The 25,507-nt window shown below is 35.8% G+C and overlaps 1 protein-coding gene across 19 annotated transcripts in view; it reads left to right on the forward strand.

Annotated features, from left to right (window-relative positions):
* STAU2 (staufen double-stranded RNA binding protein 2) overlaps positions 1-25,507 on the forward strand; it is a 320,498-nt gene that overhangs the window by 123,072 nt on the left and 171,919 nt on the right. For all 19 annotated transcript variants that reach the window (XM_047728851.1, XM_047728856.1, XM_047728849.1 and 16 more), the window contains 5 exons: positions 1,224-1,383; positions 2,673-2,780; positions 5,088-5,300; positions 15,810-15,947; positions 24,870-25,001. In XM_047728851.1, coding sequence (XP_047584807.1) covers positions 1,224-1,383; positions 2,673-2,780; positions 5,088-5,300; positions 15,810-15,947; positions 24,870-25,001 — 751 coding nt within the window. The remainder of the gene's footprint in view (positions 1-1,223; positions 1,384-2,672; positions 2,781-5,087; positions 5,301-15,809; positions 15,948-24,869; positions 25,002-25,507) is intronic.

Consider the following 25,507-nt stretch of genomic DNA (forward strand, 5'->3'; position numbering starts at 1 on the left):
CACTGTTCCAGATATCTGGGTGGCTTCCTCCCTCATTTATTTTAGGCCTTTACACAGTTGCCATCTTCTCAGTGAGACCCTCCCTGGTCACCCTGTCTAAAACCCACCTCCCTGACAGTTCTGACCTTTCCTTTTTCTGTTTAACTTAGATCTCTAACATACTAGATATTCTGCATATTACCTTATATATTATCTGTCTTACCCAGTACAATGTGTTTTTGTTCATTGTCATATTCCCTTGTCATAAAGAATGTCCTCCATAAGTAATTGTTGAATTAATTAATTGTATTATATATCCTCTTAATTTTTTCTTAATTTCTTCTAGTTCTTTCTTCATTCAGCCCTTTTTTCCCCTTCATATTTACATCACTGCTGCTTTCTAGTTGTAACTCCATCAGTTGTTGGACACAAACCTGCTAAAAATGTTTTCTTTTCTTTTTTTTTTTTAAAGATTTTATTTATTTATTTGACAGAGAAAGATCACAAGTAGACAGAGAGGCAGGCAGAGAGAGAGAGAGGGAAGCAGGCTCCCTGCCGAGCAGAGAGCCCGATGCGGGACTCGATCCCAGGACCCTGAGATCATGACCTGAGCCGAAGGCAGAGGCTTCAACCCACTGAGCCACCCAGGCGCCCCTAAAATGTTTTCTTTAAATATATTTTATTATGATATTGCTTACCTGCTTAAGAATTGGCTTATGTTCCCATTCTCTCTTATGTTCAGTCTGATCTTCTTGTTACTTGGCAAAGGACTTATTCCTTTGGAATGGAGTAGTAGCTCCATCTCTCTTCCCCTCCTATGTCTAGCCATAACTGTCTTCTGCTGAAGTCACTTTCCTCTGCATGTTGTCCCCTAAGTGGGCTTACCAGTCTCCTGCCTCTGTTGTGGCCCCCTTCAGCACCAGACCACTTGGCTCACATCTCTCAAGATCTGGCTGAAAACCTCTATTAAAAGTTTTTTGTGATATAATTGAATAATTTCTATTATATTATATTTAATATTATTTTCTATAATGTGCTTTTCATGGAGAAATATGTCTACAGCTATATTGACTCATATTTTGTCTTTTATAAATACATTCATGAGGTTAATACTTGGCTAGGGTGAGTAAGAGAGTATATAGTACCTTATGTGGTTGCTATCATTTTCAAGAAAACAAATCTTACTCATGATTACAGAATGGCTTTACTGAACTAACATTAATATTTTTATTTTCTTATCTTAGGTATCATTGCCCAATGCCCAAGATCTTTTATGTTCAGCTGACTGTAGGAAATAATGAATTTTTTGGGGAAGGAAAGACTCGACAAGCTGCTAGACACAATGCTGCAATGAAAGCCCTTCAAGCACTGCAGAATGAACCTATTCCGGAAAAGTCACCTCAGGTATGTTGCCGCTACATGTGACAGTCTCTTCCTTGTAGTTCCCCAGTGAGATTATTGACAAGACAAATAAATGTGTTTCTAAACATAAAAGAAATAATCTCTTCTGATAGGAAAGAATATTAGAGTGGTGACCTGCTATGATTTCCTTCTCAGATCACCTGTCTACTGTACCAGACTCATGTGTTCCTGCTAGGATGACCTTAACCTTTGAGAACTTTGGTCCACCTATGGATTTTACTTCTCAGGCAGCATAGTATTTGGGGATGTGAATAAGCTTGAGAAGTTGCATTCATTTACCCTTCATTTAATGCTATGTTTATTGAGCATAGATTACATTGTGTTCATTTCGAATCAAGGAGTTTCAAGTGGAAGAGATTTTCATAGATTTGTTTCAGTCCTATTTTATTTTACAGACCAGGGTATCAAGGCTGATGTTGAGTAATTGCACCCATTCCCATGGCTTTAGCAGCCTTCTCTATTGATTTCAAAATAGTATCTTTGGCTCAGACATGTCTTATAAGTCACATCATTTTTGAGCTCTCCACTTAGTTATTGCATACTGTTCTGTTCAACCTCTACGTTTCCCCTGCCCTCAAACCTCTTGTCCTCCCGCTTTGAGATTCATCTTAGTTAATGGCTGACTTAGGTATTTTTCTGCTTGTACGCTTTCATTATAACTCTTAATCTCTTTGCTTATCTGTTTTCACACTAAGTCATAAGTTTCTTGGCAGTAGGAATACTGTCTCTTGATCTTTTTATCTCTAATACTCTGGATTCAATATATATGAATCTCTTCAGAATTATGTGTTCAAGAAGGGGATAACCAAATTGATGTCAGAGCCAGACATAGAGCTCCAAAATCCTGATTTGCATCCCATAAGCTTTCTATAATTTGGTCTTCACAGAAGATTAAGAAGCATATTAGAATATCAGGGAAAGTGTTGTGTGTCTGTGTGGATGGGGGATAGACAGAGAATTGAGTCTGGGGACGTAGTATGAATTCAAATTAGTATATGGTTAAGTAAAAGATTTCCACACTCAGCATTTATCCTTCCACTTGGAGCAAAAAACAAAAAAAAAATGAAAAACAAAAACCCCTAAAAATTAAATTACAAAAAAGTGTCTCAGCAAAACCCACCATTCCTGTTGTTATATGGATAGGAACCCACAAGATACAGTCTCTGGTTTCTTGTTTCTTACTGTATTTTAAATAGGCATCTTAATTATAAATATATGTAGAGTTTGTTACAAAGCGAAGATTCATCGTCATACAATTTTTTGTGATTTAGAATGGCGAATCAGGAAAAGAAATGGATGATGACAAAGATGCGAATAAATCTGAGATCAGCTTAGTGTTTGAAATTGCTCTGAAGCGAAATATGCCCGTCAGTTTTGAGGTATGTGCTCAGTAGTGATCTTTCATTTCTCTCCCCTGTTCCTCACTATTTAAAATATGCAAACAAATTAATCAGCCGCCATACTAGTATCCTGAAAGAGTTAATGTGCTTCCTTATGTTCAAATTGTGTAGCATGAAATCATATAGGCCCTGGGAAAAATAGAACTACTATAATATCATGGATTTCTGCTGATCTCTTTGGCTTTTCTGTATTAAATAATTTGTATATATGAAATTTTAATTTTCATCATAAAATTTATTTTGTGAGTATAAGGTAATTTGTAGTAAGGTTTGGTGTTTTTAATAGGATTAAATTGAAAGTATTCAAGTTAATAGTGACATATATATATTAACTACTAAATTCTTCTAAATTTGTGGAACCAGAATAGGTTTAAATTTAACTTTTACTAATAAATCACTAGGAAGTTATTAAGCAGGTCTCTACAACCAGATAAACATGTCACAAAATGTTTACAAAATGTGAAATTTAAAAGGGAAAATTTTTAAATTATTATAATAACCTCCTTTATTAAGAGGTCACTAATTTTATAACTCAAATATCTAGAAAATAGGCAAAACCCAAGAGATAAGCTGAAATGGTTATGGAGTATCCTTCAAATTATGGATGTTCACTGACTAGAAAGCTCCCACATTTTATTTACTGCCAAGATCAACTGACCTTGACTGAGAACCTGTCCTTAGACACAGTTCTCCTCAGTTGGCTTATCTGATCTCTCACCCTATGGCAGATTAAAAGTAGCAAAATGAGGAAGGCAGGGATGGAATGTACTTGGGGGTCTGTTGGTTCCACCAAGAAATGATGGGGGAGATATAGAAAACCTACCAAAAGTAATTACATATACTCAAAAGTTATTGAACATGGGCCTTTTAAAGGCTACAATGAATAGGAACAGTTTATAAGTCTTAGAAGTCCTTGGAAGCATTAATATAGTATAGAATATTTAGTTTTCATAATGACGATCTAATGTGAGTAATACAAGGTCAGATATTTAGTATTCTGTCTAGTTTGTTAAACACATACTTTTTTTTTTTAATTGAAGGGGCTGTCCATCAAAGTAATTAAAATAAACAGTTTTGGTGTTTCAGCTAGTAAACTGAAATTAAATAGGAAGTATGATTATCATAAGTTTTCTTATCCCCAGTAGTGTTGGATTATTGAGATAATAATAATCCAACATTATTGAATTAATCCAATTGAATACAATCCAACTGTGTTGTTTTGTATCCTGTGTTGTTTCTCTTTTCCTTTCCTAATTGGTATCTAATATTAGAAGACAGAATTTTAATATAAAGTTAAATGGTAAACTGTTTAACTAGGGTATCTTTTATAGGTCAGGATTTTGAAGGAGACTAAAGTTCTGAGCATTTGGGTTTTGGAAGGCATCTTTCCTCCAAAAGCTGGCATAGTTTAAAGAATACAGAATGTTTAGGAACATTCACAGCTATTCCATTTCTAAGATAGGTATTTTTTTATGGTATGTCTACTTACCTTTTTAAGATGTTGCAGAAAGTAAACATTCCTTTCTATAAAACAGCCTTTGAGGACTCCATCAAAAATAGGTTATTTTGGGGCGCCTGGGTGGCTCAGTGGGTTAAGCCGCTGCCTTTGGCTCAGGTCATGATCTCAGGGTCCTGGGATCGAGTCCTGCATCGGGCTCTCTGCTCAGCAGGGAGCCTGCTTCCCTCTCTCTCTCTCTCTCTCTCTGCCTGCCTCTCTGTCTACTTGTGATCTCTCTCTGTCAAATAAATAAATAAAATCTTTTAAAAAAAAATAGGTTATTTTTACCCATAAGTTATTTTTGAGAGCCTTCCACATGAAGGACGCTTTATGGGCTAGAGAACCCCAGGAAGAAGTAGTCTTGTACTTTGTAACTTATCATAGGGAAGAAATTAGAGATGTACACAGTTAAATACAAATTATTGTTTTGGAGGGTCTGTGTATGTAATCCAATATGGTGTGTTTTATATTCTTAATTTTCTGTTCCGTAAGAAACTGGGTCACCATAATTAGAATTGCCTATTTTAAGCTAGTAAAACACAAATTTTGACTATGAATTGAATATTTATTTGTTTTTTTTCTTTCGACTTCAGTTCATTAAGCATCATAAGTATCATAAATGAATATGCCTATATAATTATCTATATAACTTTATTAAAGAAATCTATAATTTTGGCATAATTCTTTATAATTTAAATTTTGATTATGATATGAACATTTTAAAAAGATTCATGCGATGAGAACATTTCTTAAGTGCCTATATGAAATATTTTACTTATATTTAATAGGTTATTAAAGAAAGTGGACCACCGCATATGAAAAGCTTTGTTACTCGGGTGTCAGTGGGAGAGTTCTCTGCAGAAGGAGAGGGAAATAGCAAAAAACTTTCCAAGAAGCGCGCTGCCACCACCGTCCTCCAGGAGCTTAAGAAACTTCCACCTCTTCCTGTGGTTGAAAAGCCAAAATTATTTTTTAAAAAACGCCCTAAAACAATAGTAAAGGTAAGTGTGTGCTTGTGAACACTGGTTAGTTTCGCTATATCAGTATGATGGTAACTCTAGATAAAAGTTTTTCTGTGGGGCAGGCACCTACACCTGTGGATTCTATGCAGCCCCAGAGTCAAGGGAGGCCCCGGACTGTAAATTAATAACTATTCTGTGTTGTTTTTAGACACTGGACACCTGCGTTTGTTCATTAAACAATCATACCTTCCATATTTATTGTTCTCTATGGTTTTTAAAGATACTTTCTCATTCATGATCACCTTTAGTGTGCTTCTCATCAGGACTGTGCAAGATAGATGACGTTACCCCTTTTTCATAACTAAGGTTTTGTGAAGCATGTCCAAAGACTTTGCTCACTCTGATTCACCTGGGGCTGCAGAGCAACTTGAACTACTCTGATTTCCAGTCCTGTGTTCTTTCCGCATGCTAGTCTGTGCTATAGTGACTTCTCGGGATATCCTGAAATGGTGGTAGGTTACAGGGTAATAATCGCGTGAATGATACCAGTGCCGGTGAGAGCAGCTGCAGCTAGTGCGCATAAAGCACTGTGTGTCCCAGCATTTCATGTGCTGTATCACATTTAATCCTCATAGCAGCCCTGTGAGGTAAGTGGTAGTGTTTTGTTTCTATTCTTTCAGTCACGTATACCTTGCCGAAGAAGAAAACAGAGCACGCATTTTTCAGGATGTTGTAACTCTTTCTTTTACTAGAGCAGATTTTTTGTTGTTGTTTACACCACCACCACCAAAAAGCAAAAGAGGAATGAGATGATTTCAGCACTGAGTATGGGACGCTGCCTGTGAGTGCTTAGTATGTAGGCCGTGCATGAGCTCGAGTTCCATTCACAGAAGGCCTTCAGCTGCTAGCGTGTCAGTTGCCAAGTCAGTGTCACTTAGCGAACTTCTGGTTAGGCTCTACAGATCAAGGATTACAAAAATGAACAGGGTTAACCCTTGAATAACATGTGTCCATTTATATGCAGATTTTCCCTGTAACTACAGTATGGTAAATGTATTTTCTTTTCCTTATAATACATGTAGCATACATAACACATAGAATATGTGTTAATTCACTGTTTTAAGTTATTAGTGAGGCTTCTGATCAACTGTAGGTTATTAGTATTTAAGTTTTGGGGGAATCAAAACAAAAAAGTTATATATGGATTTTTGACTGAGTGGGGCATAGGTGTTTGCTCCCCCACATTGTTCAGGGGTCAACTGTACATTTTCTCTTTGATGAACCTCTTTTGTTTAGATTGTACAATGGTACAACTATAGTATTTTTATAGACTTTCTGCCTTTTGCACCTTTGTTTAATTTAAAGATACATGCATATGTATTTACATAAATATATAAACGTGTGTTCCTCTTATTTTTTTAAAAAAAGATTTTATTTGATAGAGAGAGGACACAAGCAGAGGGAGTGACAGGCAGAGGGAGAGGGAGAAGCGGCTCCCTGTTGACCAAGGAGCCCGATGCAGGGCTCGATCCCAGGATGCTGGGATCATGACCAGAGCTGAAGGCAGACACTTAACGGACTGAGCCACCCAGGCACCCCGTACATGTGTTCTTCTTAATGAATACTATCATTATCTCCCTGAGAAGGTGTGGGTTATGTGTTCCCTGAAATAGCATTCTGCCTTATATGTAAGGTAGACGAAAAATAATGCCAAATAGATCCACATGTCCTGAGTCCTGCTGGTTCTGAGGGCTGGCTTTCATTCCTGTCATGTGGTTAGGGAGTAGGATGTGGCTTTAAGAACATAATGTTTGGAATCAGTTTTGAGTATGAATCCCTGTGACCTGAGTAAGTTTACCTAACTTTTATAGTCTTATATTTCTTTATTTATGAAAGTAGGAATAATAATTGAACTTGCTTCATAGGATTGTTACGTGTTAACTGAATTATACACAGGATGCATTAGTAATTATTATTAAATATTTATAATGATATAAATTATAAGTGCTCAATAAAGATTAACTATTGTTATTTCATATGTAACTCTGTCTATTCACATTTTATATGTATGTAAATATATCCATGGTCTATTTTCTTCAATGTTTTTTAAATAATTTTTGTAGAAATACAATGAAATATTAGTGTCAGGTGTACAATATACCGACTCAACACTCTACATATTACTGAGTATTTGGTCACTATTTGTCACTTCATTATAACACTATTATTGACTATATTTTCTGTGCTATACTTTTCATCTTTGTAACTTATTTATTTTGTAACTGGAAGTTTTTAGCTCTTAATCCGTCACCTATTTCACCAATTCCCCTTCCCTCTGCCAACCATCAGTTTGTTCTCTGTATTAGTGAGTCTGTTTTGGTTTCTTTGTTTGTCTTAAGTCATTTTATATATAAAATCTTTAGCTTTTCCATGATGGAAGAACACTGCTCTGCATCAGAATGGCAGCACAAAACTGGTCTCAATAATTTCCAACTAATTTATTAAACTAAATTGAATCTTTTTTAAGATTTTATTTATTTACTTGACAGGGAGAGAGAGAGAGATCACAAGTAGGCAGAGAGGCAGGTAGAGAGAGAGAGGGGAAAGCAGGCTCCCTACTGAGCAGAGAGCCCGATATGGGGCTCGATCCCAGGACCCTGAGATCATGACCTGAGCTGAAGGCAGAGCTTAACCCACTGAGCCACCCAGGTGCCCCAACTAAGTTGAATCTTAATAAGTTACAAATAGTGAGCCATTAGACTAGAAAAGATCTGTACATTTTTATGATAGAATATAAACATAACCCTCATTGCCTCATTAAAGGCAAGATTATTGTTATTCCCCAGATTAGGGATAACATTTTGAATTTTCAGTATTTTTTGCTGCTACTTCTAGTATATGAGCATGTTATTCCAGAACTTTCTTCCTATCCACCATTCAGATCTCAGCTTGAACTTGACTTCTTTAGGGAAGCCTTCTTTGTTCTCCCCTACTCCCAGATTAGGTTAGCCCCTGCATTTTTCCTCACATACATCACACTTGGAATTATTTGTACCATGTCTGTCTTATGTTAAAATAAAATCTATAGACATCTTCTGAAATGTAAGGTTATTTTGAGAAAGCAGCATGCATACAATGAATTGGAATCTAGATAATTTTAAGTATAGTGGGCCAATAAATGGGTAGGTTGAAATAATATCTTAGTTTGCAGCATTTTTATCCTTCCTTATAGGTCTTATACATCTAGGCTCTCCAGTTCCTTATTATGCAGTAGAAGCAGAGAATAAACTGTTGATGATTTACTTTGATTTTATTTAAAATAAAACATCACATTATTTTAATTTTCTTAATCATGCTGTGATGTAGCTGTTATCCTGTTTTACAGATAGGATCCTTGATGTTTAAGAAACTTACCCAAGATCGTGTAACAGGTTCCAGGTCTAGTCATGTCTGATTCTAGTGCCCATTTGAAACTGGTTGATTGTGAAGTCTTTTTGGATTTTAAAATTAACTGTACAGAATTACCTTGTTAAAATGTAAGACTGCCCTATGGATGTCTCTGGGTTTATATTTTGTTTTTTAATGTAGTTCTCTTCTGTAAGATGGGACTTCAGAGAAGTGTTTCTGATGTTGGAGATAAAATTTTCTGGACACAACAGTTACAAGACTTTTATACTAGTTTGTGGAAAGATAACATAAAACTTGCTATCCAAGGAATAACTTAACTGTCAAGGATGCTAATAGTTAATTTCAATCAAGGGAAGGAACAGCCAGTCTTTTTGTTCTCAGACTTCATTATTATCAAATTGGATTTAAGCATCTCATTTTTTTGTCACTGGAATCCATATCAACAACAGTGTTTTGGAACTTGCCATTTTTTCTAAGAGGAGGGAGGGAGGGGCAGGGAGAGAGGAAGAGAGAGAATCTTAAGCAGGCTCCATGCCAAGTGTGGAGCTGGATGCGGGGCTCAGTCTCATAGCCCTGAGATCATGACCTGAGCCAAAATCAGGAGTCAAATGCATAACCAACTGAGCCACCCAGGTGCCCCATGGGACTTAAGAACATTTTTATAAAAGAGGCAAATTAAACAATGGAGACAATGTATCATTGAAAGTACATTTTTATTTCAATATCTTCATGAGCTAGGCAGGCTTCTTGTGCTAGACTCAAAGGCTTCCTTTCACCTTTTTATTGATACCCCAATCTTAGACTTACAACTTATAGTCTGTATTCATCTTTTCTCACCGGTACTTTACTTCCTTTATAATTCATTTAGTTTCCATTTTTCTGGTATGTAAGTAGAGGTAGTAACCATTATTTTATCAAAAGTTAACATTTTCCTTTCCTCTTCTACCTATTAGGGTACTAAGGTTCTAAGTCTTTTTCTTCTCTTACTCTCCCCTAGGTTGCTGTTCATACTTTTAGGGCTTTATATAGATGATTTTTATATAGATATATTCAGTCTTTATATAGATGATTCCCAAATTCTCTTCTGTGCTCTACACTGCCTCTTGGACATCTTCACTTTGTAATTTCGCAGGCACATCAAAGTCATCATAACCTCCTTCTCCTCCAGCATTACTTATCACAGTGCCTGGTATCACCATCCTGCTACTGAAACAAAAGCCTGGGAGTCATTTTTTTTAAAAATTTAATTTAATTTTTTTCAATATTCCAAAATTCACTGTTTATGCACCACACCCAGTGCTCCATGCAATATGTGCTCTCCGTAATACCCACCACCAGGCTCACCCAACCCCCCAACCCCTTCCCTCCAAAACCCTCCGTTTGCTTCTCAGAGTCCACAGTCTCTCATGGTTTGTGTCCCCCTGCAGTTTCCCCCAGCTCGCTTCTCTCCATCTCCCAATGTCCTCCGTGTTATTCCTTATGCTCCATAAGTAAGTGAAACCATATAATTGACTCTGCTTGACTTATTTCACTCAACATAATCTCTTCCAGTCCCGTCCATGTTGATACAAAAGTTGGGTACTCATCCTTTCTGATGGACACATAATGCTCCATTGTATATATGGACCATATCTTCTTTATCCATTCGTCCGTGGAAGGACATCTTGGTTCTTTCCACAGTTTGGCAACTGTGGCCATTGTTTCTATGAACATTGGGGGTACAGATGGCTCTTCTTTTCACTACATCTGTATCTTTGGGGTAAATACCCAGTAGTGCAATTGCAGGGTCATAGGGTAGCTCTATTTTTAATTTCTTAAGGAATCTCCACACTGTTTTCCAAAGTGGCTGCACCAACTTGCATTCCCACCAACAGTGTAAGAGGGTTCCCCTTTTTCCCCATCCTCTCCAACACTTGCTGTTTACTGTCTTGTTAATTTTGGCCATTCTGACTGGTATAAGGTGGACTCTCAATGTGGTTTTGAGTTGAATCTCCCTGATGGCTAATGATGATGAACATTTTTTCATATGTCTGTTAGCCATTTGTATGTCTTCTTTGGAGAAGTGTCTGTTCATGTCTTCTGCCCATTTTTTGATGTGATTATCTGTTTTGTGTGTGTTGAGTTTGAGGAGTTCTTTATAGATCTTGTATATCAGCCCTTTGTAGTGTCATTTGCGAACATCTTCCTGTGAGTCATTTTTAACTTCTTTCTTAGCCATTTTATCTAATCAGTCGTCAAGTCCTGTTGAATCGATTCTCAGGTTAGGTATTTCTTAAGTTGGTACATTTTTTCCCATTCCTCTGCCACCCTTTTGGTTCAGCTCACAATCTGCTCTTGCTTGAACTGCTGTAGCAGGTTTTTAATTGGCTTCTTATAATACTTTTGATATCAACTGATCTTTTAAAAAGTGTTAATTTTAGAGACATCAGTCAGATGATGTCATGCCTCTGCTTGAAATCTTTTAGTAATTTCCCATTGCTCCGTGGATAAAGTCCAAAATCATAAACATAATTTAAAAGATCCTGCAGGATCTGACCTACAGCACCAAATTTGATATGGTTGAGACCCAGCAGTTCTTAGGAGGAGCTCACTGTATACATAAGTTTAGTGTAACATCCGTTATCTGTAACATATTGATAACCCTTGTCTCTTACACCTGTTTTAGAAGAAATTTTCACTGCTGGAAATAAGGTTTTGACCATGTGATAAATATAAAGCTTTATTTCTAGAAATAATATATGAAGAAAGTTCATATCCACAGAGATTTGCAAAGGCTTTTTTGTTTTTAAACCTTTTAGAAGGCACTAAAACAGCCATATGTAAGTTTAAAAAGATTTAAAAAGCTTTCCTCACAAACATTACCCATATAGTGTTAAAAATAGAGTGTCTTCTAAATGGTTTATATAATATTTGTTTGTAAGTTAAAAAGCATACTAAGTAAAAGTAAGACCTACTGCCCAACTTGAATATAAAACGTTTCTCAGTGAGATTGAAGCTGTGTGTGAGCCCCTCTTCTGTCACATCCATATACCACCTCACATAGTTAATCATAATCATTGGTTTTATATTTAACAATTCCTTACCTTATAATTTTACTGTATGTTTGTTTTTCTGAAAAAATGGCATTTGGTTAGTTAGCTTTTAAAACAGCTTTGTTGAGGTATAGTTGACATATAATGAAGTGTACATATTTAAAGCATATGATTTGATATGTTTTGATATATGTGTACACCTTTGTAACCATGACCATAATCAAGGTAATAATGAACCTATCCATCGTTCCCAATAGTTTCCTCATGCCCCTCTATAATTCCTCCCATCTTCTGTTCCCAAGAAACTACCCCTTTTTTGGCTGGCTTCTTTCACTTAGCATAAATCATTTCAAGATTCATTCATGTTGTTCCGTGTATCAGTTATTGGTTCTATTTTAGTGCCAGTAGTATTTTGTTGTATAATTACACCAACCTTTGTTTACACATTCATCCTTTGGTGGATATTTTGTATGTTTCTCATTTGGGGCTATAAATAAAGCTGCTATAAACATTTCTGTATAAATCTCATGGGCTAAGCTTTCCTTTTTTTAGGAGGGAGTGGTAAATGCTTGGAAGTGAATTACTTGGTCATTTAGTAGGTATATATTCAACATTTTAAGAGATGGCCAGTTGTTTCTTAACATGAATATACTGTTTTATATTCTTATCAGCCATGTGTCCTTTCTAATACATAGTATAGTCTTAAATTTCAGTTGTGCAGATACATGTGTATTGATACCTCATTGTGGTTTTAATTCACATTTCTGCAGTGACTAATGATACTGAGCATTTTTATGTGTTTGGTAGCACATGAAGCTTGATGAAGTGTTCTTCAGATCTTTTGCCCATTTAAAAAATTAGAGAATTTAAATAATAAAAATAATAAAATTTAAATAATAATAAATTTATTACTGAATTTTGAGAGGTCTTCATATACTTAGGATACAAGTTATTTTTCAGTGAGAATTCTTTTTTTTTTATTGAAGCATAAATGACATGCAATATCCTCTTAGTTTCAGGTGTACATCATAGTGTTTCAGTATTTTTATACGTTATGAAATGATCCCCATCAAGTCTAGTTACCATCTCTCACCATACAAAGTTATTATAATATTACCAACTACATTCCTTATGCTGTACATTACATCCCTATGGCTTATTTATTTTATAACTGGAAGTTTATATCTCTTAATCCCCTTTACCTATTGTAATCCCCTCCCCCCACAAGTTCTTGATCAGATATGTGGTTTGCAAATATTTTCTCTAAGCCTATTACTTGTCCTTTTGAAAGAAGAGAAATTACTAATTCTGAAAAATTCCTGTTTATTATTTTTATGGAATATGATTTTAGGGTTGTACCTAAGCAGTTGTCACCTAACCAAGTCACAAAAATTTCACCTGTATTTTCTTCTGGAAGTTTTTAGGTTACAGATATTACATTTAAGTCTGTAAACCATTTGAGTTATTTTTTGTAATGGTGTGAGGTATGAAGTTTCAGAGTTTTTCTTTTTTTGCCTATGAATATTCAATTGTTCTAGTACCAGTGGTTGAAAAGACTGCCCTTTCTCCAATGAATTGCTTTTGCACCTTTGTCAAAAATCAGTTGACCATATTTGTATGGGTCTGTTTCTGGATGTTGCTGTGTTTCATTAATCTCTTTGTCTATCTTTATGCCAATACTATACATACTGTCTTGATTACCATAGCTTTATAATAAATCTTGAATTCAGGTAGTCTGGGTCCTCCAGTTTTGTTCTATTTTTCAGTCATTTATTTGTCTTTTGCATTTCTACATGAATCTTAGCATTAGCTTATGAATTATTACAAGAAAAAGCCTAGTGGGATTTTGATTGGGATTGCAATGAACTGATCAGTCTGGAGAGAAATGACATTTTAAGAATATTGAGTCTTCTGATCCATGACCATATATGTCTGTCCATTTATTGAGATCTCATTTAATTTCAGCAGTGTTTTGTGGTTTTAGTGGGCTTTACATAAATTATATCATCCTGTATTTATTCTTCTGTGCTTGCTTTTCTTAAAGCTTTTTTAAAAAAAAATCATTCATTTTGAGGCATGTAGCTATCCTTAATTCATTTTCTTTTTTTCTTTTAAAGATTTTATTTATTTATTTGACAGAGATCACAAGTAGGCAGAGAGGCAGGCAGAGAGTGAGAGGAAGGGAAGCAGGCTCCCTGCCGAGCAGAGAGTCCAATGGCGGAGCTCGATCCCAGGACTCTGGGATCGTGACCTGAGCCGAAGGCAGAGCCTTTAACCCACTGAGCGACCCAGGCGCCCCTTTTCTTTTTTTTTTTTTTTTTTAAAGATTTTTATTTATTTATTTGACAGAGAGATCACAAGCAGGCAGAGAGGCAGGCAGAGAGAGGAGGAAGCAGGCTCCCCGCTGAGCAGAGAGCCCGACGCGGGGCTCGATCCCATGACCCTGAGACCACGACCCGAGCCGAAGGCAGCGGCTTAACCCACTGAGCCACCCAGGCGCCCCTCTTTTCTTTTTTTAAAAGATTTTAATTATTTATTAATAAATAAATTTAATTATTTATTACTCTGCTGAGCAAGGAGTGTGTTACGGGACTCAATCCCAGGACCCTGGGATCATGACCTAAGCCACCACTAATTCATTTTCATTGTTATATGCCACTCTGCTATATAAATATGCCATAATTTATTTGTTTTTTACTGATGACTGTTCGGGTTGTTTCTAGTTTTTTTTTTGCTATTTCAAATAATGTAGCTCTGGATATTCTTGTACGTGTGAGCTCGTGCATTAGGGCAACAGTTTACTAGGGATATAACATGCCTGTGAGTAGGCTACTGGTTTTTGTCTTTGCCAAATTGTTTTTCAATTTATATTACTATCACTGTATAAGTTTTTTTTTTTAAGTTTATTTATTTTTTAGTAATCTCTATACCCAGTGTGGGGCTTGAACTCACGGCCCCAAGATCAAGAATTGCCTGCTCACTTGATTGAGCCAGCCAGGTGCCCCAGTATTGTATAGGTTTTTGTTACTCTGCGTCCTCACTAATTGGGGCTGTCAGACTTATTAATTTTTGGTAAGTGGATGGGTATGAAATAGTGTCTCACTATAGTTTTAACATGCATTTTCTGAGTCTTAATGAGATTATCTTTTCATATTTTTTTCTTCTGTTAAATATCTATTCACCTCTTTTGCCTATTTTTCTTTTACATTGTCTTAATACTTTCTAGGAGTTGAAAAAAATATATTTTGGGGCACCTGAGTAGCTCACTTGGTTTAAATAAAAAATTAAAAGGAGGGGCGCCTGGGTGGCTCAGTGGGTTAAAGCCTCTGCCTTCCACTCAGGTCATGATCCCAGGGTCCTGGGATCAAGCCCCGCATCGGGCTTTCTGCTCAGCAGGGAGCCTGCTTCCCCTCCTCTCTCTCTGCCTGCCTCTTTGTCTACTTGTGAGCTCTCTCTCTGTCAAATAAATAAATAAAATCTTTAAAAAAAAAAATTTAAAAGGATATGTATTTTAGGTACTGGGTATATCTTTTTTTAGTTATATGTATTTCAGGTATCTTTTCCTAGTTCATGGCTTGTCTTCTTACATTCTTTTGGTATGTGTGTGTGTGTTTAAGATTTTATCCATTTATTTGAGTGGGGTGGAGAGAGAGATAACATGAGCACTGGGAGAGGCAGAGGGAGAGAGACAAGCAAACTCCCTACTGAGCAGGGAGCCCTGTGCAGGGCTCAATCCCAGGAATGGGAGACTATGACCAGAACCAAAGGCAGATGCTCAACCAACTGAGCTACCCAGGTGCCCCCTTTTTTGGTGTTTTTTGATGAATAGAAGTTGTGAAGCAGCTCTGATATATTGAAGATTTGAAAAGCAGACTTGACCCAACTTATCAACAACACCTTTGAGCCCTAAATCCCATAGAAGCCTTTGTTTCAGATCCATTCTATGATTTACCTTTATAAATCTTTTTAAATGACTAACCAGTCACATTATCTTCTCTAGTTTTGGTTTTGGGTTGCAGAGGGTGAGGGGAGAACCGCACTTTCTTTAAGGATCCAAAAACAAGTTTACAAAACATGTTTTGAGATTTTTTCTGAAATTATTTTTTAGGCTGGACCAGAATACGGTCAAGGAATGAACCCCATTAGCCGCCTGGCTCAAATTCAACAGGCCAAAAAGGAAAAGGAGCCAGATTATGTTCTGCTTTCAGAAAGAGGAATGCCCCGACGTCGGGAGTTTGTGATGCAGGTATTTCTAACATTTATATTAGAAAAAAATTTTTGAAACACTGAAAAAAAAATTGGAAACACCCAGGTTGTAGTAGAGACATGGGGGACAGGCAGACTAGGAACTAATAACATTCCTTCCTTCTAGGCCCACCTATCAACTTGGTTGAAACATTCAAGTGTCAAGGACATGTTTGAATAGACAGTCTGGTTTTTTGAAGGTACTGTGAGTTCACACAGGTTATTGACCACGGAGTTTCTAGTGTAGAGTGCCTATCTCTAACTTATGTTACAGTTTCCAGCTGGAGGCTGTTAACAACTGGGAACAAGGATACAGACGGAATTAGAAACATCATTTAGGAGATAGATGTCGTAGATGGAATAGGGCCAAGAGCCTGAGCTTTTTTGGGTTATCTGGAAAATTAAGAAAAGAAAGCTGACTTCCTACCTAACTCTGGTGAGGAACAAGAGACTCAGAACCGCTGAGATTTAGGCCTCTAGATTAAGAGGTTGCAGATTGAGGTACAATGCCTAAAATACCCGCCTTTTAAAATTCTGCCTGTTTATCTTCATTTGCCAACTTAAGCCCCAATATCAAAGAAACCTTAGATTCTTATTATGTAAATTTCAAACATATCCAGAGGTGGTTATATTTAATAGTAAACTGTAAATAATAATATAATGGACTAGCAGTGGCATATGAGGAGTATGACTAATATCCAAACACAACAATGAAGACTTTTTCTGCCACACTTGCTTCAGCTGTCAATTTTTCTTTCATCCTTCCCTCCCTTCCGTCTTTTCTTGAGGTATTTCAGAGCTAATATCTAGCCACATACCATTTCAGCTTACCTACTTAGTGTATATCATTAAAAAATATGGAAGTTTTCCTTTATGTTCTTACATTAGGCATGATTCATATTCATTAGAATCATCTAATACTCAGTCCATACTTAAATTCTCCTTATTGTCCCAAAACTTTTTATTATAATTAGCTTGTCAAAGAAACTTTTTCCAGTCAGACCCGTGGATCTCACCTTTAATGTAATCCAGTTAAAACCCACATATATCTATTAAGTGCTCACCATGTGTGGACATTTTGGTAGTAACACGTAGTATATTTATTAACTTTTCATACATATCTTTTTTTTTTAAGATTTTATTTATTTATTTGAGAGCGAGAGAGAGAGAGTGTGTGCCTATGCACACAAGCCAGGGGAGGGGCAGAGAGGGAGGAGGAGGAAGAGGGAAAGAATCCCAGTCAGACTCTGTGCTGAATGTGAGACCTGACACAGGGCTTGATCTCATGACCCAAGATCATGACCTAAGCTGAAACTAAGTGTCATCACTTAACCAACTGAGCCACCCAGGCACCCCCTTTTCATGCATTTCTTAATTTTACCTTCTTTCCCAATTTATAATCTCCACATTTCTTTATCTCACAGTACCCAGTATAGTATATGTACATAGCAGTACCTTAAGAAACCTTTGGTATATATTTGCTGCCTATCTGCCTGACTGAGAGCTAGTTGTTTGGCTTTGTTGGAGATGTAAACTTAATAATGCAGTCACAGATAAACCATGGTTGGGAACCTCAATATCCAAAAAGGGGGGACTGCTTCTATGACTACTAAACACATACTGTCTAGATGTCATTAGACCCAGAACAGTCTTATTCTAGTATTTTCACTTCATAAAACACTTTACCATTTTTCCTTTTACATGTTTAGGAGAATTCTAGGAAGAATTCTAGAATATATTTTTTGAACTCCGATAGAGGAAAAAAAGGGGAGGGGGGAAAAATCACCTAAAATTTAGACCTATATTAGGAATAAAAACTGGCTTTGAGTTTATTAAACAATTTTTTTTCCCTGCAGAGTATATTGAGTACCCCTTCTGAAAAAGGAATTTAGAATATCTTAGGCCAGCTTCCATTTTATGGGTATTCATAAACATTCTAGTCAAATGGGAACATTTGGCTGTGCTTTTAAATGTTTTCACACTGAATTCATATTGCTTTCCCCTTCTGGAATCCCCAGTGGATTCATTATAGTATTGCAGCAAGTTTATCAAAGTAAAGGCTTTTGTATAAACTACTTAAGCAATGTTATCATTTGTTATAACTGAATGTGGAAGTAAAAATATCTAGAGGTAATGTAATACGCTCATATTTATCTATCACTATGAAAAATAAAGATAAGTTTGTATGTTATAAAGTAGATGCAGTTACTTGTATTGATTACTAGGCAAAGAAAAATCTCTGATAAGATTATTTGGATATTTATTTCCAGAGCATATTTCTTAAAGCTTTTTTTTTTTTAGAAAGCTTTTTATATTTTATATCTTAATTTTTTGAAGAGAAAGTAATGACAACTAAATTAAATGTATATGACATATACACATTGTGTATAGCACATCCTATTGAGTTAATTTTTCTTACCTGTGATTAAGATCAGTTTTATTTGTGACTCACTGAAAGATAATGAATTGTCTTTGGTGTATGCTATTTTAGAGTTTTTTTTTTTAAATTTTTGAGGACTTGACTTGTTTAAGTGATTTGTTTAAATGTAAAAATCTGGCAGTCTTAAAGTTACTGCTTAGCAAAATAATTGAACTTCATTGCAGACAAATTAATATTTTAGTGTAAAAATATTTGTAATGGGGGCTCCTGGGTGGCTCAGTGGGTTAAGCTGCTGCCTTCGGCTTAGGTCATGATCTCAGGGTCCTGGGATCAAGTCCCGCATCGGGCTCTCTGCTCAGCAGGGAGCCTGCTTCCCTTCCTTTCTCTCTGCCTGCCTCTCTGCCTACTTGTGATCTCTCTCTGTCAAATAAGTAAATAAAATCTTAAAAATATATATATTTGTAATGGTTAAAAATTTTTTGAGTTTTCTAGAAAGATGACTTACAAAATTTACTTATATACTTAATTGCTTTTATAATGTGATTTTTCTTTTTTTTTGAGTGACCACTGTGTTTGTTAGGGAATCACAGTCCTTCAGCACACTCACCTTTTCCAGTAGTAACAAATAAGTCTGGGATAACTACCTGCAGACTGTTGAGCCATGCCATTATAAAAACTTGTGTGAAGTGAGGGGTGAGTGAATGGCAAAAATGAATCTGGAAGCACCTTTTCTAACAGTCAGTCCTGAAGGTGTCAGAGTAGGTCAGATGGGAAGCTGGCAGATTCAGATCCAACGTGAATGCTGAGATGGGAACAGCATTCCCCAAGAGCAGGAGATGGGAGTCAAAGAGTATAAGGCCTGGGTGGAGAAATGTGATTTAGAGATGAAGCAGCAAAAGATTTGAATGTGAGTGAGTGAGGGGTATGTAGCATGAAAAAACCAGATGATACATTTTTTTGTTGCTCGGTGATCTTGCTTCCATTTACTTTGGCAAGTCTTTTGACCCTCAGAGCAGTAGAGGAAGCTTCTGACGTAGCTAGCCTAATCTGTTAGCTTGCAAGCATTCCAGCAACAACACAGGGGCTGGTGAAGCTGGGGAAGCAGAGCAAACACTGGGAAAAATAACAGGTATCAGAGGCCTGGCTTTAGCCGGGGACTCAAACGTATTATAGCTAGGGCCTGCTGTGTTCAGGGCAGGGCAGGCCAGCACAGATATGGCTCACGTGTGTTCACTCAGCTCCAGGGAACCACTGTGGACCGCACAAGTGCTTCTGAGTGAGGTCTGTAGAATCTGGCTGAGTTGTCATAATGTGATGGTTTCTAGTTTTAGAAGAAAAAGCAATGAAATATTTCAAAGACATGGCGCAGATTTGAACTGTGACATTTGTGATAGTTGTTACAGAAATTCTATAATAAATATATTTTCAGTGTTTCATATACTACAAGAACTAGGTCATTTAGTTCATCTTTACTAAAATTCTATTAAAAGAGTATAATTTCTTTGTCATATAATTTGCACATTGTTTATATTTAAGGTTTTTTTTTTTCTAACCACTGTGTTAGAAGTACTTTGTTCACTGAATCTTAAAAGTAGTGATAGAAATGGTAACACGGAACCTGAATACTGTGTAAGAATAAATGGCAAACAGTACACAAGTCTGGTTACCAGATGGGAATTGGTATGTTCTGAGACAAATGAAATAGCCAATTATGCTTTCACCCAAAAGCCAGAAAAGAAAACTGCGGGTAGAAGTATCATGCTTTATATCTGAAAACTAAATTTAGTTGTACTACATACTAATTCATTGCTAGTACACAGTATATTATAATTGTAAAATTTTATTAAAGTGGCATGAAGTTATTGAAGCTAATTTTTTTCTAAACAAAGCACAGTGACATCTGGTCAAACAATCCAAATTTTCATATATAGATTGCCTGTTCAGCTCTCTTGCTTATTTCTGTATGGTTTAAAAAAAAATAACATAGAGGCATTCACTATATATTCTGGAATGTGAGTCATTTTCAGTTACATGACATTTCAAATATCTTTCCTTGTGTTGTGACTCTCCTTTTTTCCCCCCGATTTTAGTGATGCTCTTGAGGAACAGAATTAATTAATTTTAATGCTGCCAAATTCCTCCTCAAAAAGATCTTGGTTGGTCTTAGCACTTTGTATTTCCATGTAAATTTTGGAATCAGCTTATCAAATATTGTAAAAACATGTGTGGAATTTTGATGAAAATTAATTGAATTTACAGGTCACGTTGAAGAGAATTGATATCATACTGATTTTCAGTGCATGAGTATGGCATATCTCTATTTATTAGGTTTATCTTAATTTTTCTTGGTGCTTATTATTTTATATATAAAGTTCTTAAACATCATAGATATTTGATTTGCATTTAATAACTTTTATAATTTCCTACTTGATTGTTGATGGGATATAAAAATGCAGTTGGCTTTTGTATACTACTATTTACAGAGAAAACTTAGCACTCATAAATTCTTATAATTTATCTGTAGATATTCTTGGATTTCCTATGTAAATAACATATCTCCAGATAATGACGGTTTGTTTTTATACTTCTAATTCTATACCATATTTTTTCTTGCCTTATTGTTCTGTCTAGGATTTGTAATAAAATGTTAAATGCTAGAAGGCATCCTTGTCTTGTTTCTAATTTCAGAATTTCAACGTTAAGTATAACATTTGCTGAGATTTGCTATAGGTTTTTTACAAAATGCCCTTTATCATATTTAGGAAGTTCCCTTTTTTCCCTAGTTTACTAAGAATTTTTATTATGAATGGATGTTGAGTTTTATCAAATGCTTTTGCTCCATTTATTATGATGACCGCCGTATGTTTTGTCTTCTCAACCTATTAATATAGCAGATTCTGTTGACAGATTTTGTTTGACTTTCAAATGTTAGACCAATCTTAAATTTCTGTGATAAACCTAACTTCGTCATGATTTTTCTTTCTCTATATTGCTTTGTTCAGTTTAGTCTTATATAGTTTAGCAGTTATATTCATAAATGAAATTGGTCTGTAAAATTTTTTCTTATACTGTTCTTGTTGGATTTTGGAATCAAAGTGATACCTCACTGAATAATTGGGGACTGATATCTCTTTTTCTATTCTTAGATGTATTTTTGTAAGACTAACATTATTCTTCCTTAAATATTAGGTAGAACTTGCTGGAGGAGCTCTCTGGAGTTTTCTTTTTGGAAATGCTTTTAATTATGGTGTTTTTTTTGTTTTTTTTTTAAATGGTTATAGAGCTATACAGTTTGGGGTTTATTCTATGCCAGTTTTGGTAATTTGTATTGTTGAGGAATTTTTCCACTTTATTTAAATATTCAAAAATTTTTAGCTGAAATATTCAATATCCCTTGTTATTTTTTAAAGATTTTATTTATTTGACAGGGAGAGAGAGAGAGCATAAGCAGGAGGATCAGGAGAGGGAGAAGCAGACTCCCCACTGAACAGAGAGCCATGTAGGACTTGATCCCAGAAGAAAGGCAGACACTTAACCAAACTGAGCTACGCAGGCGCCCAAGTCCCTTATTTTTTTAATGCTATACAACAAAATGTATATAATGCTATACAACAAAATCTCCCATTTTCATTCTTATTCATATCTTCTCTTACTTTTCCTTGATCAGTCTTAATCTTTGATTTATCATTTTATTAGTCTTTTCAGGAAACCAACTTTTGGCTTTTTCAAATTTTTTATCGTATTTTGTTTTCTATTTCCTTAATTTCTGCCCTTGTCTTTATTCTTCTATTTTCTTTGGATTCATTTTTCTCTAATAACTTCTTGAGCTGGATGTTTAGCTCTCATATTCCTGCCATTCCCTAAGCTTTTATGACTATATATTTTCCTCTTGACCCTCCTTTAGCTGCAAACTTCAAATTTTGATATTTTGTATTTCTGTTATTACTTACTTAAAATATTTTCTAATTTTTACTGGGGTTTCTTCTTTGCCTGTAGATGATTCAGACTACTTTGTTTAATTTATAAAGTTGTGATTATCTTCTTGTTTGCTGCTTTGATCGTTTATTGAGACCCAATTCATAAAAACAAATCTCACTGTGGCTGTGTATTTCTTTCTTTCTTTTTTTTTTTTTTTAAATTTTTTAATTTTTTTTTATTTTTTTATTTTTTTAATTTTTTTAATTTTTAAATTTTTTTTTTAAAGATTTTATTTATTTATTTGACAGAGAGATCACAAGCAGGCAGAGAGAGAGAGGAAGGGAAGCAGGCTCCCTGCTGAGCAGAGAGCCCGATGCGGGGCTCAATCCCAGGACTCTGAGATCATGACCTGAGCCAAAGGCAGCGGCTTAACCCACTGAGCCACCCAGGCGCCCCTGGTTGTGTATTTCTTATTTGTCCTTGTAATGCTGTACTTTTTGCTTTCTTTTTAAAAATTTTCTTAATGTATTTATTTGGGAGCACGTGGGTAGCTCAGTCACTTGAGCATCTGCCTTTGGCTCAGATCATGATCCCAGGGTCCTGGGATTGAGCCCCTGCTCAGCAGGAAGTCTGCTTCTCTCTGCTTCTCCCCCTACTTGTGTGTACTCTCTCTTTCTGTCTCTTTCTCTCATTCTCTCTCTCTCAAATAAATAAAATCTTAAAAAATTTTTTTTATTTTTAAATTTTTTTCCTTTTAACTTTCTGATTTACTTCTTTTTCTTTTTCTTTCTTCCTTTCCTTTTTTTTTTTTTTTTTTTGCATTAGGTCTTGGCAGGTGCAGCATTAAAAGCACTACCCAATTTGGAAAATATATGTGTGGATATGAGATGGCTGATGTATTTTAAATACATATATAGACATATATGTGTATGTGTGTGTCATTTGTTTCCCAGAGATAATTGTGGAATAGTTCTAATGATAAAAAGCTTCTGTTAGGGGCACCTGGGTGGCTCAGTCAGTTAAGCGTCTGCCTTCGGCTCAGGTCATGATCCCAGAGTCCTGTGCTCACTACTCAGTGGGAGCCTGCTTCTCCCTCCCTCTGCTTGTACTCTGTCTCTCAAATAAATAAAGTCTTAAAAAAAAAAACTCCTGTTATTGAGCAATTATGATATTTTATACACTGTAGTTTACATGCATTTTCTTGTTTAATTTTCAGAGCAATACTGTGAGGTAGTGTAAGAATACCTCCTTTACTGATGAAAAAACTGAAGCTTAAAGATGTTGACTAATTTGAATCAATTCATACAGTTAGGAAGTAGCAGAATTGAATTTCTTTTCTTTTCTTTTTTTTTTAATTAATTTTATTTTTTATAAACATATATTTTTATCCCCAGGGGTACAGGTCTGTGAATCACCAGGTTTACACACTTCACAGCACTCACCATAGCACATACCCTCCCCAGTGTCCATAATCCCACCCCCCCTCCCAACCCCCCTCCCCCCATCAACCCTCAGTTTGTTTTGTGAGATTAAGAGTCTCTTATGGTTTGTCTCCCTCCCAATTCCGTCTTGTTTCATTTTCTCTTCTCCTACCCCCTTAACCCCCCATGTTGCATCTCCTCTCCCTCATATCAGGGAGATCATATGATAGTTGTCTTTCTCCGATTGACTTATTTCGCTAAGCATGATACCCTCTAGTTCCATCCACGTCGTCGCAAATGGCAAGATTTCATTTCTTTTGATGGCTGCATAGTATTCCATTGTATATATATACCACATCTTCTTTATCCATTCATCTGTTGATGGACATCTAGGTTCTTTCCATAGTTTGGCTATTGTAGACATTGCTGCTATAAACATTCGGGTGCACGTGCCCCTTCGGATCACTTTTTTTTTTTTTTTTTTTTTTTTTTTTTAAAGAGAGAAGGAGGTTTGGGGAGGGACAGAGAGATGCCGTGTCCAGAGTAGAGCTAGAGCCCCTTTCAGGGCTCATTTGCATGATCATGACCTGAGCTGAAATTAGGAGTCCAGTGCTTAACTAATTGAGCCACCTAAGCGCCTCTAGAATAATTTCATACCCAGATCTGACCTGGAAATCTTTGTTCTTAACCACAATATTGTATTAACCCTTGTATATTAATTTTCCTCAGGAACTATTTATATAAAGCTTTGTAAACTTGGGATGCAATGTGAGCATTGTTTTAAATGGCAGCACCATGAATTTCAGTTTTTTAGTTCATTAAATAAATAATACTAAATGTAGTCATAATCTATGTAAATTCTGTTACAATGTGAATTTATTTTTCTGCTTGTATAAATAATATTGTTTAAAAAATCAAATAACATAGAAATATGTAAGGAAGTAAAAATCACTTAAGATTCTGTCACCCTGAGATAAACCCCCATTGTCAGTTTGAGGACCATATTGTTGTATTTTTCCCCACATATATTTTCACTTGTATTTATAACATTATTTAAATGGGTTAGTATCTTAGTTGATGTTTTCATTATGGGCCAAATTTTATATTTTTGAATGTTAAAGAGCATGACACATTGTTTTATGGTGTTAAGAAGTTCCTGTTTACCAAAGCAGTTATCCTCACTTTCTTCCTTTAATCTTATCAGGTCAAAGTAGGCAATGAAGTTGCTACTGGAACAGGACCTAACAAAAAGATAGCCAAAAAAAATGCTGCAGAAGCAATGCTGTTACAGCTTGGTTATAAAGCATCCACTAGTCTTCAAGATCAACTTGACAAGGTGAGAGCTAAATTTATATGTACATATGCCTATCCTGTCAGAATATCAGAGTGAGGAACAAATCCTATTCCAGTGTTTTTGACTCTAAGTAATGTCTTAACTGCTGTTAAAGTAGAAGTCAGTGTCACTGCCTCCCTCCACCCCCGCCCCGGGCGGTACTCTGTATCTTTAAAGATAGATTCTCCAGGTACAAAATAACATCTGTTTATGGGGCCAAGATGAAATATTACAATCTTACAGTTGGAAAATGCTAAAAAATTATATTGGTGTATAAATTTTATATACTTCCAGTTGAATACTTTTTAGCTTATTGATTCGTGGTTTTTGCCATATAGCCACAGTTTTTAATTTGTGCTTTTTAAAGAACAGAGTTTGTGAGCCTTTATTTCTGGAATACAGCTGAAAACACTGGAAATAAAGATCCTGAGTTATCCCTTTAGGGCAGGAACTATATTGGACAGGCGCTCTATAAACTAATTTTTCTATTTACTTTAAATTTAAAGGTA

This window comes from Lutra lutra, chromosome 4 (assembly GCF_902655055.1).
Source record: "Lutra lutra chromosome 4, mLutLut1.2, whole genome shotgun sequence".
Lineage (NCBI taxonomy): Eukaryota > Metazoa > Chordata > Mammalia > Carnivora > Mustelidae > Lutra > Lutra lutra.